Genomic DNA, 19263 nt, shown 5'->3' with positions numbered 1-19263 from the left:
AAACTTCTTCAGAGCACACCCACATGAAGAAATGTATTTCTCCTCTGCTCACATGCGTGACCTTATTGGCAGAAAGATAGCCAGCCCAAAGCTGCTTTTTCTTAAAAAAAAAACTTTCATACACCATTAGACCTTCAAATGCCCCTACAATTGGAGCAATAGGGAGTAGCCAGAGGGACACGGAAGCAATTCGGATTTAGCCCCAGCCCCCTGTGGCTTCGTAGTTAGGCAGTAGTGTGAAGGGCCTTGCCTAAGGACACTGGATTAAGTTCATCGTGCCCCCTGGGAAACAAACACTGCTTTTCCATGTCCCAGTACTACACCAAGCCAACTGAGCCATCCACAGTAATGTGTTATTTAGTGCACCACGATGAACAAAGAGCCCAATTCTGACTAACATTTCAGCCTGGATCCCACGCTATAATGGTTTAAATGCTTTTACATTTCAGATAAGGATATTGTGCTTGCTAATCTCATTAATCTATCATTTTTGAGTCCCAATTATCTTCCTTTTGAAGATAAACGCTTAGATTTTCCCTATAATTACATTTGTTCTGCCTCCTCCAGGCCTTAAGATTATCACTGTTCAGCAAATATTTGATGTGTGATTACGACTGTTTTTGTCATCTCACTGAAAACAATGGCTTGTCATCTTCAGACATGTCTCCCCCATTCCCTTTGTTTGACAAAAGAGCTGGTTATGAAACTGCAGGATTAAGGCTGCTGTGTAAGCGAACATGTTTGTTTGCTCCCAATGCTCTTTCTGCCATTCTATTTAAGTCAAGATTTTTTTTTTTGGTTCAATCAGTCTAAAAATGGAAATGTTCTGTGAGTGCTTTTAAGAATAGCTCGACAATAGACTGTAATCTTTAATTTCACTGGCACCCAAAATAAATGTGGCCTTATGAATGATAGCATAAATGCAATCCTGCAGTCCATGAAATTGAAAAATGTTGTGTAATTGATTGCTTTCAGGGATGAAAGAGTAAAACCAAGGAGCTGAAATAAACCTTGTAAATGAGGGTTTAGTTAAGCTCTTAACAATAAGTGTCCTATTTTCGGCCTAGAGGTTCATTTTTGCCTTGATTGTGTCATAGAGACATATTTTAAAGGAGTATATGGCATAACATAAGGAATTTTAGGTTTTACTGAATTATTTCTTAAAGCTCTACTCTGATTATCTTTAAATCTGTTTTAAAATCGTGTACCAGTGGACTTTTAATCATGATTATGCCAATTTTAGCCAAAAATGTTGCACTGTTTTTTTTTAGGACAAAGTTTCTGCAGAGCGGCACTAGTTCAATAGAAATTCACCTCTAAGTTATGGGTGTGGCCGTTGATACAGAGCAACCTTCCCCCATTCCCATCATCCCTATGTTTACACTCTCTCCCGCTAGCTTACAGGCTCTCACACTCCCAACCTAACATTATCGGTGCAACAACAATGGCGAGCAATATTGGAGCTTACCAGACGTATAGTTTTAAGCCAAATTCCAGCTCGGACAAGAAAAACAAAAACATACATGGCTCTATTTGTCTGCAAGTTGATGATGCATCAGAATGAAACGGAACAGGGAGCTTGCAGCCCGCCGAATCTATTAAGATTAAAAAAACAAAAACGCTCATTTTCAAACTGCATTTATGCCTCTGCCCCTGTTTCATGGTAAATGGTGTATACTGTACTTGTATAGCGCTTTCTACCTTCCTTGAAGGCCCAAAGTGCTTTTACAGTCACAGTCATAGTCACACACACATTCACACACTTCACACATTCACAATGATTTGAAAAAAGAAATACTCAGGAATGCAATTTTAATCTTAATTTTCTTTATATATGTCCTCCATCATTGAAAAAATGCGACAAGAACACGTTAAAAAACCCAAGAACACAATTTTCATTGGAGCGGGTCTTTAAGTCTTGTCTCTTTTTTTCCTCAAATAGACTAGATTACATTGTTTAATACTGTCTGGCAAGTCAGATTGAAAGGAAAGCTTCACAGTTGTTTTTTTTTTTTTTTCTCAACAAATGTAATAGAAAGAAACCAAAGAAAGTCTGCCACGAGTCTTTTATGTTTTCTTCGCTGCTTCCACAGCTCTTGGGAACAGAAATCAATCATGTTGTTGACAGTCCTTAATTTACTTCTGGATATTTCTGTTTCTCAACATTAAGTTGTTTTTCTTCAGGACTTCTTTTTGGTCTCGCTTTGGTCTGCTGTAGAATTTAAACCCATCCAGCTTACCTGGCTCATGTGCTGCACTTGGCTGTTCTCCTCTTCCTCTTTATCTGTCTGCTGTCCTCAAAAACCCAGTTTTCAACATTGAAGATGGACACTTTTTGGCTGCGCTCTGAGGAAGGAACCTTTTTGTGGGTTTATTGGCTCCAAACATCGGTAATGAATGTGTTTACAGCATAGGCCACTTAAAAGACTATTTAACAATGCAATTTGAAGACATATAGAAATTTCAGTGCACGTCCTGTCTAAGTAAAGTAAAGTAAAGTGTTTCCAGCTCTGACACTATAATTTGCACATAGATTTGGCATCACGAGATTATCCCGTCACCCTTTCCCCGTGTTCCCTTTTTAAATTCATATTTTGTTGTATTTTTATTTCTTTACTAAACTATGAATGTTTGGTTGTTTCATTTGTACATTTGGGAAAATTGTCATCCAAAAGGGAAGGGGCGGTATGCCTCACAGCAAAATTGTTTCTGGTATAAATCTCAGCGGTAGCCTGCTCTGCTCATTTGACTTCTGAAAGATGAGTTTTCAGAATCACTTTAAAGACCCCCTTCGGTGAATATCGAGTTTTTTGAGTTTTTACTATATTCTTCTAGAATTTTGCAAATAATTGAGACATATATAAAGAAAATTAAGATTAAGATTGCACTTCTGAAGCGGAAGCAATAATCGGTGGGCCACAAGCTCCCTGCTCTGCTCTATTCTGTTACATCCACTAGTAGACAAATAGATCCATGTATGTCTTTGTTTTCCTCGTCTGAGCTGACATCTGACTCAAAACTGTACGGCTGGATAGCTCATATATTGCTCGCTATTTTTGTTGCACCGGTAGTGTTAGGTTAAGGGTGTGAGGGGCTGTACGCTAGCAGGAAAGAGTGCAATTAAAGGGATGATGGGAAATGGGGGCAGGCTTACTCCGTACCAACAGTCCTGTCCACAACTCAGGCGAATTTCTGATGAACTACTGCCGCTCTGCAGAAACTATGTCCTAGAAAATGACCAGGTTTGACATAGTCATAATTAAAAGACCACTGGGAACGTTTCTACAATAGATCAAATGATGGTCGGAGTGGGATTTTAACCTAAGATTCCAGGAACCAATCAGTCAACCAACCTATCAACTAATCCATCTACCCAATCCTCCAATGTTACCGTATAATAGTTTCTAATTTTTTTGTTTGTTTTGACTTTCTGGCTTTTATCAGTTTTTGGGAACTCCTTGTAAATAAAAGGTTTCATTTTATCTCACTTGCCACAAGGCACGTACAGCTTTCAATTAGAGCGGTTTGAATTGAAATAAAAGAGAGCCTTCTTGTGCTCTGGTGGAAAGTCTCATGACTTCGTTGCTTTGTTTGTTCGCCTCGGAACATGGCGCTCATCTCTCAGAGTTGTGTTGTCCGCACATCTCTGACGCAGCCTTGAGTCCTCGCATGCCCATTTTTATCCCTCGTTCTTCTTTGTTCTGTCTGTTGTTCCAGCATCAGTGATGCCTGCATACGAGTCAGAGGTCCTGCCTTACCCATCCAAAGATTTGACCTGATTTTTAAAGCAAAGCAATCATCTGGACCATCGGCACGTGTCGCCTTCCTCCTCTTCCTCCTCCTCTCTCTCTGCCTTCGTCCCCCTCACTCTGCTGTCCAGTCGCTCATGTCTCCAGCTCCTAAGCTGCTGAACAGCTGCTGGTGGCCCACCAGATGTAGGCTGTGATCCAGAAACACACTATGCTGTCACTTTCTTTGGTTAGGCGTTGTAAAAAATTAAGCTCCTAACATAGCACTTTCTCTTTGATGTGACAAGTTCAGATTTTCACACTTTAGAAAAAAATCTGGCACTGAAACTGTTGGCAACATTATTTTCACCATTTGATTATCAAGAGAAGTTTTATTTACAGAAAATGTTTGTTGAATTCATTCTGCAACAATTTCAGCTACAATTTTTTTGATTTTGCTGTATATTTCTAGTTTATTCTACCGATCGCATTGACATCCAATTCATGCTAAAGTCTTCCTTGATGACCCTTACAAAAGTTTAGCACAAAATATTAGCATTGCCATGCAACAAATTAGCTCCTCTAGCTTTAAAATCATCATTAAAATTTTGTTTTATATTTCTTTTATGGGATCTGTAGTTTTTCTATCATGTTTTTATATTGCATCAACTTATTTAATTGTATTGGTATTGCACTCTATATTATAAAATCCAAAATATATATTTTTTTAAACCAGTTATCTCAATGATTATTTTTCGCAGGAATGTTACACTAGATTACGACGGAGTATTGGGGCCACCAAAAAAAAAAAAAAAAGTAAAATTACGTTTATCGGAGCATCGCTTGAAGATGAAAGATGTGGAGCCTTTTGTGAAGCTTTATTTTCGGATTATTATAAGTTTAAAACAAAGAGATTCTGAACCTTTGGCGACTCAAAATCAGATTATTGTCAGTAGAGGCGGCTTTACGAGGTTCAGTGTCAGTAAAGCGGAGTTTCATATGTAAAATAAGGAGCTCAGAGACACGTTTGGGTGCAGAGGATCGTTGCAGCTTTTATTCTCCTTTTCATTCACAAACCCTGAAGTTCATCTGTCACATTACGTCATGAACCTGTCATCAGATCCGAACACCAATGCGGAAGTAAACGTCCTGTTAAATCATCAAACAACAAAGATGAATGAAAATAGTCTATTATATTAGCATTAGAACGTTGAAAATGCCAAAAAAAAAAAGTGATCCTCCTCCTCAGACGGAGGCGTCACACAAACGTAGAGATCTTGTTTTTGGTGGAGGAAGAAAGAATTGAAGTGGAAAGCTGCAGGGACACCGATGGCTTCATCGGGCTGCAGGGATCCTGCAAACCAACCATCAATAAATAAAACTTTAATAAATTGTAAATCAAACAAATGAGCTTCCAGATATTTGGAACGTTCAAGCTCATTCAGCTCACCTGTTCAACTGAGTTTAGTCGGTCTGCTCTGTTGCTGCGCGGCGTTCACCTGCTGCTCTGCATGCTCACTTCCACTTAATATCGTAAATTTACAAGTTTTTCTCTCATAAATTTACGACTTAAAATCTTGTAAAATTACGAGTTTTTTCTCATAAATGTACGAGTTTTTAATCTCCTAAATTTACGAGATAAAAACTCGTAATTTTACTTTTTTTTTTTGGTGGCTTTTTTTTTTTTTTTTTTTTTGTGGCCCTAATACTCCGTCGTACTAGATAGAAAAGAATTTCTTTATTTCTATAGCACTTTTCCTAGAAAGAATCACAAAGTGCTTTACAAAAGGAGCATAAGATCAAATCAAAACACAGAGAGAGTAATACAATACTTTAAAAATTAATAGAGCTAAACACAGTAAACATTGTAAAGCAAGGGCTAAAACCAACTAAAAGCTCTCCTGAATAAAAACCTGACCTAAGATTTAAAAGACTCAACGGAGTCAATCTGATGCAACAGAAATGGGATGGAGCTCCAAGGGCGAGGAGCAACGGCTTGAAATGAGAGATCTCTAATTTTAGAGTGAGTTTTTGGAACGCTTAAAAGATTTTGGTTGGAAGACTTCAAGGATCGGGCCGAAGAGTATGGGGTTAAAAGGTCAGATACGTACGTCGGAGCTTGACCATGCAAGGCTCTAAAAACAAAAAATAGAATTTTAAAATCAATTTGAAATTTGACTGGTAATTGGTTCCTGTTAAAAGCCTTGCTGCAAAGTTTTGGACAAGCTGAAGATGTTTTAGGGAATGTTGTTAAAACGGGTTAAAAGAGAGTTGCAATAATCTAAACGAGAAGAAATAAAAGCGTGGATAATTGTTTCCAGGTTCAGATCCAGACAAAATGCTTTTTTTTTTTTTTTTTTTTTTTTTTTTTTTTTTTTTTTTTTTAAACTTGTCCTGTCCAACAGCTGGGCAGACAGATGAGAGCTGAGGGCCTCTTGTGTTGGACAGATTTTACTTTAACAAGAGGGGTTATTAATCTTCAGACAAACCAAAGGTATGTCTGGATAAACCCCTTTTGTAATTGAGGCCAAACTTTATTAATTTCAATCATGTCTGAAAATCTTTGGTGTTGGACCGGACGGAAAAGGAAAGAGGGGAAGAAGAGAGAGGGACGATAGAGAGAGGGGGGGTAGGGGGTGATAATAGGAGGGGAAGGGGGATAAGACCATGAAGCAGCATAAAGCAACAAGTTTACTGGTTGTTAATCATTATGGTAAGGTTCAAATGTAGTACAATAAGGGCGGAGCCTGTCCACACACACACTCAAATGTTATAAACACACCTGCTAGCTGCAAAAAATGTCCACCTGTCGACATATATACAAAACAGATAGTGTTCACACGCATACTTATGCCTTAAAACCAACTAGTGTGAAATATTTCAGTCATTCAGTCATGCAAACTGTAAGTGCAAAGGTGAGCTAACACCTGTGCTCAGGTGAGTGTTTATGTTCTTCTAAAATGGATGGTGGAACGTGGAAAGAAGGAGGGAGAGTGCCCAGCCATCCCCACCCCAAGACCCCCACCGCAGCAGCAGCGGCAGCCGGAATCCCCCCAACGCCACACGGGAACCGGCAGGGAACAACCGCCGCCCGGGCGACCAAGCCCGCCACCCAGGCCAGGGCCAGCAGGACCGCTGCAAGGCCCCCAGAGCCAGAGAGCAGGGAAGCACGGAGGGAGAGAGAGCGCCGCCCCAGCCCAACCAGGAGAGCAGCCCCCCCGCCGCGCCGGGAGAACCCAACGCAGGGCCCCACCGGAGACGGACGCCCACAGCCCCAGACGAGCACCCCACCACCACCCAGGAGTTCCGGGCATCCCCCCGCCCCAACCCCAGGTACGAGCCAGGACCCCCCAAGGGAGACCCGCTCCGCGCTCCAGGCAGCCATCCGCCCGGCCCGCGGCTGGTCCAGGGAGGAGCGGGGCAGGGGCCCGCCGCCCCCGCCCAAGAGGGGGGGAACCCCGGGGAAAAAAAGAGGGCCCACAAGGGGTGTTGTAAATATGGCCCGACCAGGCTCGGCCACAGTTGGAAATATGGCGGGGCCCAGCGCCCAGGAGCAAGGACCAGAACCCACCCCCCAGGGACACGAACACTCCCGGCTCAGATGTAATGTGAACCCCCCCGCCGCGCGGAGAGAGCACCGCCGGGCCCAGGAAGCCGGCACCCCGGGGACACGGCCGCCGTTGCAAAGGGGCCCGTACCCCCCACCAGGGAAGAGGCAGGGGACAGATGGTCCTAGGTCCCACCTTCCTTGCAAAATGTGTGTGCGTGTATGTGTGTTTGAGAGGGTGTGTGTGTGCATGTGTGTGTGTTTATGTTGGAATGTATATATTGAGGGGGGAGGGGTGTGTGTGCTAAGGGGGGTGCAGTTAAAATTGGCGGGTAGGGCACTAAGGGGACATCTCCTGATTACTCACAGTGACGTCCCCTCACCCTCCCCACCAAGGGACCCTAAATGTCTAAGGTGTGGTTAAAATTGGCGGGTAGGGTGCCAGGAGGACATCCGCTGCTTGCTGGCAGTGATGTCCAAGCACCCCCCCTACCAAGGGCCCTACATGTCTAAGGTGCAAATAAAACCGAAAGAGGGGGGGCCCACTCCATACGGCAACCATGGGAGGGGGGCCACTGCCTAGTAAACCCCCCCCCCCCAAGGCTCATCGCAGGCTAAGCCCCCCACCCCCTCACCCTATTATGAGGTTATATGAGGAAGGGGGTAAGTTGGGGACAGCTGGTAGACTGTCCCCCGGTGGTCAGACAGCTGCCCCCCCCCCCCCCCCCCCAGCAAGGGGGCCAGGCCCACCCAGCCCAGGGGCCCCACCCCCGGAGGCGCCGACACCCCAGGCCCAGCACCACCACCCCCCACACAGAGAGAGAGGAGCCAGAAAGCGTCGGCCCCCCCCAGGAGCAAGCCCAGGCCCCCACCCCCAAACGCCGGCCCTGGAAGAGCTCTGGTCAGGCCTCGACGGGACCGAGGCAGCCGACCGGCCGGGGAAACCGCCGATGGCCTCAGCGGAGACCCCGACCCGTCAACCCCCCCTGCCCCGTACCAATAGTGCCCCCCCCCCTCCCCCAGAATGCCCCCCCACAAGGCAGGGCCGACAAGACCCCCCACCCCACCACCCCCCAGACCCCGCAGCCAAAGCGGATGACACCCAGAGCGACCGGGGGCCCCAAGAGGGCTGTCCCGTCCCGCCCCAGAGCCAGGGAAGGGCCGATCCCAGCCCCAGGTGTAGGTGGGAAGCCCATCCAGCGCCGCTGGGCCCCCCCCCGAGCAGCGCCCCCCGCCAACCCCCCCCAGCACAGGCAAAGGGACCACCCCCCCAAGCCAAGCCAGACCACCACCCCACCCCCCCACCACGCACCCCCACACCCAAGCCCAGAGGACCACGCAGCGCCCCAGCCCGCCCAACCCAGGCGCCGGACCCGACCCCCCGACCAACGGAGCCCCCACCACCCCCCGCCAGGCACCGGAGGCCCCGACCCCCACCCCAGCCCACGGCAGAAGGGCAAGGAGCGGCGACGACCAGGCCCCCCCCACCCCCTAAGTCACGGAGTTAGCTATGGGAGACCAGAGAGACTGAGCTCTTTCAAAGTTACTTGAACCTTGGGCTGACATTTTTTCCAAGCTGATATGATCAAGCAGCAGATTTCTGTGTTGACTTATATTTATATTTTTCTTGCTTTTCCAATTTATTAAAATAGTTTTTTTAGCAATGCAAAGAGTTATGAAAATGATAGAGCCTAATCCTCCTTCTACATCGATGGCACTCATGTCACCAAGCACACAAAGTGACGGTGAAGCTGTGATTGAAACCTTAAGCCAGACTGATAGATCGGCACATACCTGCTGCCAGAGAGCCTGGACAGGCGTGCAGAACCACAGTGCATGCATGTAATTGTCGGGTAGATTACTGTCACAGTGCTGACAAATGTCTGAGTTACTGAGACCCATCTTGAACATCCTCTGTCCAGTGTAGTAAATTCTGTGAAGAGTTTTGAAATGGATTAGCTGCAGATTTGGACTTTTTGTCAGTTTAAAGGTGTTTAGACAAAGTTCTGACCAAAAGCTTTCATCTGTGCTGATGCTCAAATCCGCATCCCATTTTGTTGTCGGAAGTGAAATATTATTATCTAAATTACATAAAAGTTTGTATATTTTGGAGAGAGTTTTATTCATTGTGAAATTGATCAGAGTGGTAACTACATCTGGTAGCTTTAAATCGTTGTCTCTGTATTTAAACTTTTTAGTAATAATTGATTTAAGTTGCTGATATTCCAAGAAGTTATATATTCCATGTTTGTCTTGAAGTTCCTGGGGAGTTATGAATCTTCTATCAATAATTATGTGCTCTAGTTGTTTTATGCCCCCTGCTTGCCAAGCTGGGAAGTGGATAATCTTTTTGTTTATGAGGATGTCTGGGTTGTTCCAGATGGGTGTCATTTTGCACGGTTGAATTGATGATTTTGATATTTTGAGAAATTCCCACCAGGCTGTTAAGGTGGCATTTATATTGGTACTTTTGAAACAATCCTGTCTTTTAACTATTTGGCTGATAAATGGAAGATCTGACAGGTTGATCTTTCCACATAACGCCTGTTCCAAGTCTAACCATGAGTTGGTTTCTGGATTATTTTTTAACCATTTTAAGATGTATTGTAGTCTATTTGCAAGAAAGTAATTGTGGAAATTAGGTAATTCTAATCCTCCACAGCTTTTTGCAGATTTTAAAGTTTTTAGACTAATTCTTGCAGGTTTATTGTTCCATAGAAAGCTTGATATGGATGAGTCTAATGTTTTGAACCATTTTAATGGCGGTTGTGTGGGAATCATTGAGAATAGATAATTAACTTTGGGTAAGATTTTCATTTTTACCGTGGCTACCTTGCCCATAAGGGACAGAGGCAGGTTGGTCCAGCGTGTTAGATCGTCCTGTATGTTTTTCAGTAATGGGGTGTAGTTTAGCTGCACCAGTTCTGATATTTTGGGGGGAAAATAAATACCTAGATATTTTATATTGCCTGATTTAACTGGTATTGTGGGTCCTTGCTCCGCATTACTGTTCAGTGGTAATAAAACAGATTTATTCCAATTAATGGAATAGTCTGATATAGAAGAGAATTCATTAATGATTGTTGCCGTTTCATTTACAGAATGTATATTACTTAAAAACAGTAATATGTCATCTGCATAGAGACTAATTTTATGATGGCTGTGTTTGGTTTTAATTCCTTTGATACTCTCATTCTGTCTTATTGCTGCAGCTAGAGGCTCGATAAATATTGCAAAAAGAGAGGGGGAGAGTGGGCAACCCTGTCTAGTTCCTCTTCCAAGAAAAAACCTGTTGGAAGTCTGTTTATTAGTTCTAACTGATGCATTGGGGTTGTGATATAATATTTTGATCCAATTGATGAATGATTCTCCAAACCCAAACTTATGGAGGGCAGCAATGAGGAACTTCCAATTTACTCTATCAAAGGCTTTTTCAGCATCCAGTGATAGTATAGTCATTTCCTGGTTTTTGATGGTGGCAAAGTCTATTATGTTAACGAGTCTGCGGACATTGTCATCCGAGTGTCTGCCTTTGATGAATCCAGTTTGATCAAGGTGAATTATGTGAGGAGTGACTTTTTCTATTCTCTGTGCTAGTGCTTTGCAGATAATTTTTACATCTGCATTAATTAAAGAAATGGGGCGATAGCTTGAAGGACTCGTGGGGTCTTTGTCTGGTTTTAGAAGAAGGATAATGTTGGCAGAGTTCATGTTAGGTGGTAGAGATTGGCTTTCATTGATAAATTTTACCGTTTTATAAAACGTTGGTGCCAGTTGTTCCCAGAATTCCTTATAAAACTCTGCTGGAAAGCCGTCGGGTCCTGGTGCTTTGCTGTTAGGCATAAGTAACAGAGCTTCATGAAGCTCAGACAACGAGAGCGGAGAGTCTAAATTTGTGATTTGATCTTCGTTTAACTTGGGCAGGTTTATATTGTTAAGAAATGAGTTGATGCTTTGTTCTGATGGATTGATCTGTGGAGTGTATAAGTTTTGATAAAAGTCTTTAAACGCATTATTAATTTTTACCGGGTCATGGGTGACATTCCCTGTTTTGTCCATAATAGAAGCGATTGTTGATTTTTCTTTATTAATTTTAAGCTGATTAGCTAGAAATTTGCCAGATTTATTCGAGTTTTCATATCTTTCCAGTCGAAGCCTTTGTATCTGGAATTGTGTTTGTTTATTGATGATGTCATTAAACTGCAGCTTTAAATTTTTCAGGTCGCCCAGTATGTGTTCCTGTGCAGAAGCAGCATAAGCAGTCTCCAGGGTTTTGATTTTATTTTCTAATTCTAATAAATCTGCTTTCTCTTTGCGTTTTTTATGCGTTGAATAAGAGATGATTTTCCCTCTCATGACTGCTTTTGCTGTTTCCCAAAGAATACTTGGTGATATTTCAGAAGTATTGTTGAATTCTAAGAAGGTTGCCCACTCTTTTTTAAAGAATTCAATAAATTCCTGGTCTTTTAACAGAGACGTATTAAATCTCCAGGTTGAACCTGAGGGTGTGGGTACTTCCCTTGAAATAGTAACAGAAACTGGTGCATGGTCACTGATAATAATTGGATGAATGTTGGAACTTTTAATTTCTTTCAAAAGGGAGTTACTGACTAATAAATAATCTAAACGAGAGTGTGAATGATGAACTGGAGAGAAAAAGGTGAACCCCTTAGTGCTTGGATGACATGAGCGCCAAGCGTCGCAGAGACCCAGATCATTCATGTACTGCTTTAGAATACTTGCAGACTGCCATGTACGCTGGTTTGCTGCTGTGCTGAGTCTGTCAAGTTCAGGGTCCATAACAAGGTTGACGTCTCCTCCTATAATGATTGTGGAGTCAGAGTGAGCTGAGAGTGAGGTGAAGAATCTGTGAAAGAAGGAAGAGTCGTCAACATTCGGACCATAGATGCTGGCGATGCAAAAGTCTTTATTCTGAATGGATATATTAATGATTACAAATCTGCCTTCTGGGTCAGTTACTGTGTCCTTATGAGTAAATGTAACATTTTTCTTAATCAAAACTGCAACCCCTCTTTGTTTGGAGTTGAAACTGGCAGAATACATAACTGGATACTGGGAACAGCACAGGAGATTACCAGCTGATAAAGATAAATGGGTCTCCTGCAGCAGAGCTATATCTGCTTTAAGATCATTCAGGTGATTTAACACTTTCAATCTCTTTGGTCCAGTGCCAAGTCCACGCACATTCCAGCTAACGATGTTAAGACTGTTCATAGCTGTTCTAACCGGGAGAGTGCAAGGCTAAATAGTGCGTGTGCCCGTCCGTGTGCGCGTGCCCGCTGTGCGTACCTGCTACACTGACAAGCGCTGTGCGTAGGAGGTGGACATGTCTTGGCTGTGAGCTGCATGTTGCGTGCGTCCTGTGTGAGCCTAAGTGAGGTTTTTGCAGTTTGTCAACGTGTGTGTGCGGGATTGCATTGAAATGAGAGATCTCTAATTTTAGAGTGAGTTTTTGGAACGCTTAAAAGATTTTGGTTGGAAGACTTCAAGGATCGGGCCGAAGAGTATGGGGTTAAAAGGTCAGATACGTACGTCGGAGCTTGACCATGCAAGGCTCTAAAAACAAAAAATAGAATTTTAAAATCAATTTGAAATTTGACTGGTAATTGGTTCCTGTTAAAAGCCTTGCTGCAAAGTTTTGGACAAGCTGAAGATGTTTTAGGGAATGTTGTTAAAACGGGTTAAAAGAGAGTTGCAATAATCTAAACGAGAAGAAATAAAAGCGTGGATAATTGTTTCCAGGTTCAGATCCAGACAAAATGCTTTTTTTTAGTATCTGTTTTGAGTGACCTTCCAGGGACATAGACTTGTCAAATCTATTGACAAATCTATGTTGTTTGTCAAATCTATGCAAGTCAAACAGCATAGATTTGCTTGCCCAGCTCTATTTGCTACACTTACATTAGTTCCAAACTGACCGCTCTACCCTGAATCCTATTATAAATGAGGAAAAAACAAAAATCTTTGTTCTTAAACCTCTTTTACTCTAAAACTGCAAACAACAAAAACAATAACTTAAACAATTTAGTTTTCATAGCTTTCATAAATCTTGCTTGTCACAGTTTGTTTACAGAAGAGCCAAGGTCCATTATGGGATCTTAGATCAGGGGGGCTGCTGGTCCTCAAGATCTACCACCCTGCCCTGCTTCACAGTTCTGTCTGCACTGCTTTCTACTGATTGGCTGACTTAGGTGTGTCTGGATTCTGATTGACTCAACACACCTGATCCAGGTAATCAGCAGCAAATGGCACAATTTCACTGGGGTGGGTTTTTAAGGTAAGTTAATTGGTAAACAGACCTCATTCAGATCACACTGTAAGCCCATCCATTTGTCTTTAATTTAGGATAATGGAGCAGTAGTGAGAGCTGTCTGCTGGGAGTTGTCTGTAACTATTAATTACCTTTTGATTTCTAGAAGTCATGTAAAAACTGCTAACATTTGTCACACAGAAAGAACTCAACACAGCAGCAGCACTTTTCCTGCCTCTCATTTTCTCCTGTTCTTTCCAAATGTCACAAAAAAGATGTTTGTGGTTTTGAAGGGATGTTGATGTGGGTCTTCTTTTTCTGGCTGGTGACCGATGATGAAAGCTATTCATGCTGTCTTTTCACAGTGTGCAGGACTTTTTACCTCCATCCCTCTTCTGTTTTCTTGGTCTATTTTTAATCGCCTGCTCAATTTCTTGAATCCCTCTATATCTGTCCTTCCCCCTGTGAGCTTCTCCGTTCACCCCTGCTCTTTCTGCGCTCTGCAGATCTGTTTCCATGCCCATTAGACATTCTTTTATCCTTCAATCCCTCTGTCTCCCTTTGGCTGCCTGCACCTGTACTTGGCTGCTTGCTTTAAAAATAGCCTGGCCTAGATTACAGCAGCTGCATTGGTGCTGGCACTGCGGGTTGGGTTTGGTAGTGCCAAGTGAAGTAGCCTGTCGTAAGAAGAGGCTGGCAGCCTGAGCTTTTTGTGTGTTGGTCAGTCATCAACTGTCTGGAAGCTGGCCTTGGAAGATCATGCTAATAATGTCTGGATGTGTGCAAAAGGCTTGCTCTAAAGTTGATTTTAAGCTAATTGAATTAGCTCTTTCTTTCATGTCAGAAAAAAATTCTCAAAGATGATCTGCTCCTAAAATTATTACATTTTGGTTGATTCATACGTACTTTTGTTTGTGCAATCTTCCCTTTTGCATGTGCCTGTATTAGTATGCAGTGGGCATGCATGAATCAGCCCAGTGTGATGATCTACTGCCCTGATTTCCCCTCCTTCCCCTCTGCAGAGCTTTTCCACAGCATTCAAATTTTGCTCATAAGTGAGCCTGAAAGCCGCCGTCTCACCCCTCTGAGCTTCTCTGCTCCACTCTTTCACCACATATGCAAGACACTGCAATAACCTCCCATCATTCTGGCAACTTTGTGCTTGATTTTTTTTTTGCCCATTTCCCCATATTCACAGATTTTGACAGAAATCGAAAAAGATGTCCATCAAACTGACCGCTTAATTTGTTTTTTGTTGGCCAGACGAATGAATCTGACATTTTCAGTGTCGCATTTACTGCACTACAGCTTATTTAAGTGGATTACACATGAGAAAATTGCTCTATTTTTGGAAATGCACTTTTGAAAGGCTAAAAAGAGACACTTTATTTTGAAGGATCCAAGCTCACAGCTTTAAAGCATCATGAATGACACAAACGCCAGAATGGTGTTAGTCTTACCACATAATCGTGCATCTTTGCATTTTTTTTCTATTTAAACACATAGTAAAGCATGATACAGATACATAAAATTAGAGTTCAGTCATAAAAAGTGTTTCTTCTTCAAAATAAAAGCCTTTTTATTCTTTCAGTTAGGACTGAGATGCCACTGTTGAGAGCTAAGACGTAGAGCCATGCATAGATGCTTGTTTTTAGGGTGCTAACAGAGAGAATTGTGAATGAGGAGAAGAGAATTGAGAATGAAGGGGAGGGGGAGCACCGCTTGCAGAATCAGGCCACGGAGGAAGAAAAGTGCTTCATCATTCAGGCTGATATATTGTACTTATCAGGTGCTGCAGAGGGGATCAGAGGAATGCACCAACAGACTTGCTGTGTTGTAACAGGAATACAGTATTGAGTAGACACTGTGAGAGTGTGTTGTCATGCACCCACACACCCTTTTTCTTTAATGCATATATTACGCACTGAAAAAGTATTCCAGGAATGAGAAAAGGTTTCAAATCAAGTCTCCAGCACTTTTTGTTTTTAGTGGAATAAGCCAAGCCTTTACAATATTAAAGTGACCCAGACCACGAGGCGCATTGAACACTGTCACCATCCACGATCATCATCTGAAGTTTTCTCTGACAAAATCTCCGCAGTTCTTCTCCGACCCAAGACTATCTGAATGCGAAAGGAGAATTTTCCAATGTGGCATAAATAAATGATCACGTCTGCTGGCGAGCTAGCATTACATTAACTTTAAGAAACGGGGTGGATTTCAAAGTAAATGTGACACAATTGTATTGCTGCATTATTTCTAAGCGTGTGATTAATTTGCTGTGGAAGTAACTTAAAAAAATCATCTCTGAGCGTGTCAGGTGACATCTTCTACAGCTGACAATGCAAAGCAATGTAACTCCAGCGCCGGCCCGATAGTGTTGTTCATGCTTAGTCCAACATGCGAGTGTCTAATGTGTGACAGGCGTTGGCATTTACAAGCAGATTTTTCCAGTGCGTGACTGACTGAAGCTGTCTGCTGGAGGAATGTCACAGTCATCCACACATATCTTCCTCATGTTCTCTGTCTGCTCAGTGTGGACAATGCCTAACACACACAGGCATAAATAGTCCTCACCACTCAGATCCTTAATATTAATGGCTTATGGGGACTTATCTGTCTTGGCTGGTCGGGCAGTTATAATTATTACGAAAAGAAAGGGTGCAAGCGGGAGATCTTATGAGTGATGGACAGGCAGATGCGCTTTATTATGCCACAGTATAATGGCAGCACTAATTTTTTATAAAGATTCATCCTCCCACCGTGGAAACTCATCATTGTGATGAAGAGAAAGAGGCAGTTGCAGCCATGGCACAGTCATCCTCATTTGATGTTTTATTGAGAATGATTGACACTTGAAAAGACGTCACTTTATAGTTCGTCCAGCGATGTATACCAGATGAAAAAGTTAATTTTTTTCTGCTCTCAATATGTTAATGTGGCTCAAGTGTGGTGGTATTTACAAACCAATGCATGAGGTTAATGTGCTTGGTCATGCAATTTAAGTTGCCGTGGTTACTCATCACTATCATAGTGGTACAGCTGCATGCTTTTCTGAAAATATAAAAGTTGTGTAACATCTGTCATATGTGTAGAGAAGTGAGGTGTCCTTCTTGTCTGAATCTCCTGAAATTCTTCTTCTGGTCATTTCAATAAGGGGAGATATTATAAATGTGATCAAAGATTTATTTGTATTAAAGATAAATGTGCATGAAATGAGTCCATAATCTTTGTCAGTTTGGCTCTAGGCCAATGACGTCTTGCATTATTTCAAAACTTTCCCAGTTTTTTTATCAGCCAAAATCCCCCAAAACTTTTGTTTTCTAGGACATAGTTTCTACCAAGCAGGAGTAGTTCATTAAAAATTCCCCTCTGAGTTGTCGGCGGGACTGTTGGTGGAGAATAAGCCCTCCCACACTTCCCGTCATCGATATGTTTACACTCTCCTGCTAGCTTACAGCTCCTTCACACCCCAACCTAACACTAGCAGTGCAACCAAAATGGCGAGCAGTACTAAAACTAAACAGTTCTGAGCCGGATACCAGCTCAGACGAGGAAAAGGAAGACGTACACAGAACTATTTGTGCTTAAGTTGATGCATCGGAATGGAGCTGAGCAGGGAGCTTGTGGCCTGCCGATTGTGGCTGCACTGCTACAAAATTTTTCATCTGTTCCTGATTCACAACAAATACTCACACCTAGATTCTAAGCTTAATTTTCTTATATGTCCTCCACCATGAGCACAACAAGAACTTATTAAAAACACAATTTTCAATAGAGTGGTTCTTTTAAGGCAAAAAGGCTTAATTGATATTCTAATGGTGTGTAGTGGCACTGCACCTTTACAAAGGGTATATTTTCCTTGTAACTTTGTCACAGCTTTACCAAAAACGGCCTTATCATTTCTATCACCTGTACAGGTAGAATGATGCACCCTATTCCTAACACTATCACTGAAATGATGCCTCATCTCTGTGCCACCTTTTGCAGTGTAAGATTAGGAAGTTAAACACATTTATGTTTCCTTTTCTGACTGAATTCACGCAATCATCTGACGTTATAAATAACTTTTATCCAGCACAGCTGTTACACCTCCATTAGATTTCATGGACTATTGCCTGCGCACTGATTGGTGACAGCTAAGATGGTGCATAAAATGCACCAAAGTCCCGGGGGGGGGGGGAGAAAAGCGGGATAAACCCGACGCTGAGCTCTGCAGTGCGCCCAGCGCGGTCCATCAACTACCAGAGCAGCGTAAAACAAGGCGAACGTGAGGACGGTAATGACGTCAATGTGGAGCCAGGGGGAGGGCAGCATCGAGGCAGCGGGAGGGGTCGGTGGGACTGTGCGGCAGCTGCAGCATCACTCTGAGCAGCGCGTCGGTACAGCGAGGAGTCCAGCAGCTCCGAAGCGCAGACGGCGCGCCTTCTCCGTGGAGATTTGTTCTCTGTGACCTGCTGGGAGGAAGACGCTCTTCCACTCACTTTCGTTTTTCCCCCCCCACCTCATCCACCACGTAAGGTAATGCCATCGATAAATATGAAACTGGAGATGGTGACCATCATCGCCTGCGAAGTAGACACCGAAGTGTTTACGTCAGACAAAATGCAGGTATGGCTCTCCCGTGAAACGCACGCTGCTACACATGATGAAGACTTTGCCCTTGTTCTCTGCATGTGCGGCAGTTTTTTTTCCTCTTCATTTTGGAGGGGGGCTGCCTGCATGCTGCTCTGTGGAAGTGCATGCACGTCTTGCTGACGTTGAATGCAGCTCTCCTCCTTTTTATCAATGGGAGCGCGTGAAGATGCGCGTCTGGGGCTCCTTGCGCAACACACAGGAAAAAAAAGATCAATTGCAAACATTGAAATGATAATTGCATATAAAGAAAAACGTTTTTTTTAGAAATTCGGCTCCGAATGCATGACTTTAATGTGTTAAGAATTTGCGTCAGGAATCGGGAGATGGTGCGCAAGTTGAATGGGAGGGTGTGATTGGTGGAATTGTCCATGCAAGACACATACAAGTGAGGCCGTTTTCAGACGCAGCTGCAGACTAACTATTGTCTGGCCAAGCAGCATTGCAGGTGCAACACTAGTAAAAATGAAGTATTTCAGAGAAACCAATAAAAATGCCACTTGATGTTGAGCATTAATATGTTTTTTCTAAATGTTTGACTTCCCTATGACTATAAACTGCTTATTTATTTTTCTAAAGCTCTTACAAGAAGCTGAAGTACCTGACTGGAAATGGAGACAGATGGCTAATTGTATTCTGGGTAATCGTCGCTTTCTGCAAAAGTTGTAGTATTAAGGCTAGAAGATGTATCATAGAAGAATAAAAAGGAATGCAGGTGGGGAATGCCTTTTTAGCTTAAATTGCAGGCGCTTTGCTTTCTCGTTCCCCTGTTCAGCATGTTTCCCACTAATCCTTTATGTTTGCTCTGAGTTTTTGAGATGACGTATTGTGCTTGTTATATCGTGAACACAGGAGAACACAACGCGTGGTACATGCTGACCCCTGTCTGAGCTTGTGGCCTGCATTCCCCCGGTGAGCCGGGCAGCTGCTCAACAGTTTCCAACCGTTGCAGATCAGCCAAGTTTGAGGTGGAACCAAAGTGTTGCCTTGCAGTTGTTTTCTCACTAATCCATGGAGATTTCATTTAATTAGGTTATGCTGTGAGCCTGATAAGTCTCCTTCTCCTAATTGAAAACACACGA

General features: G+C 43.0%; 1 protein-coding gene across 2 annotated transcripts in view; it reads left to right on the top strand.

Moving 5' to 3' along the window:
* rcan3 (regulator of calcineurin 3) overlaps positions 1 to 19263 on the top strand; it is a 51284-nt gene that overhangs the window by 9067 nt on the left and 22954 nt on the right. Inside the window, exon 1 of one of the 2 annotated variants that reach the window (XM_011490284.4) lies at positions 17762 to 18157. The exons of the other annotated variant lie outside the window; for it this stretch is intronic. Within the exon in view, the coding sequence (XP_011488586.1) occupies positions 18071 to 18157 (87 nt within the window). The 5' untranslated portion in view covers positions 17762 to 18070. Of the gene's footprint in view, positions 1 to 17761; positions 18158 to 19263 lie in introns of those variants that run through there. 2 annotated transcript variants of the gene reach the window in all.

Source organism: Oryzias latipes, chromosome 22 (genome assembly GCF_053564925.1).
Source record: "Oryzias latipes strain Hd-rR chromosome 22, Olatipes_Hd-rR_3.1".
In the NCBI taxonomy this organism is placed as follows: Eukaryota; Metazoa; Chordata; class Actinopteri; order Beloniformes; family Adrianichthyidae; genus Oryzias; species Oryzias latipes.
The sequence above is the reverse complement of the archived record's forward strand: the minus strand, read 5'-3'. Positions and strand labels throughout refer to the sequence as shown.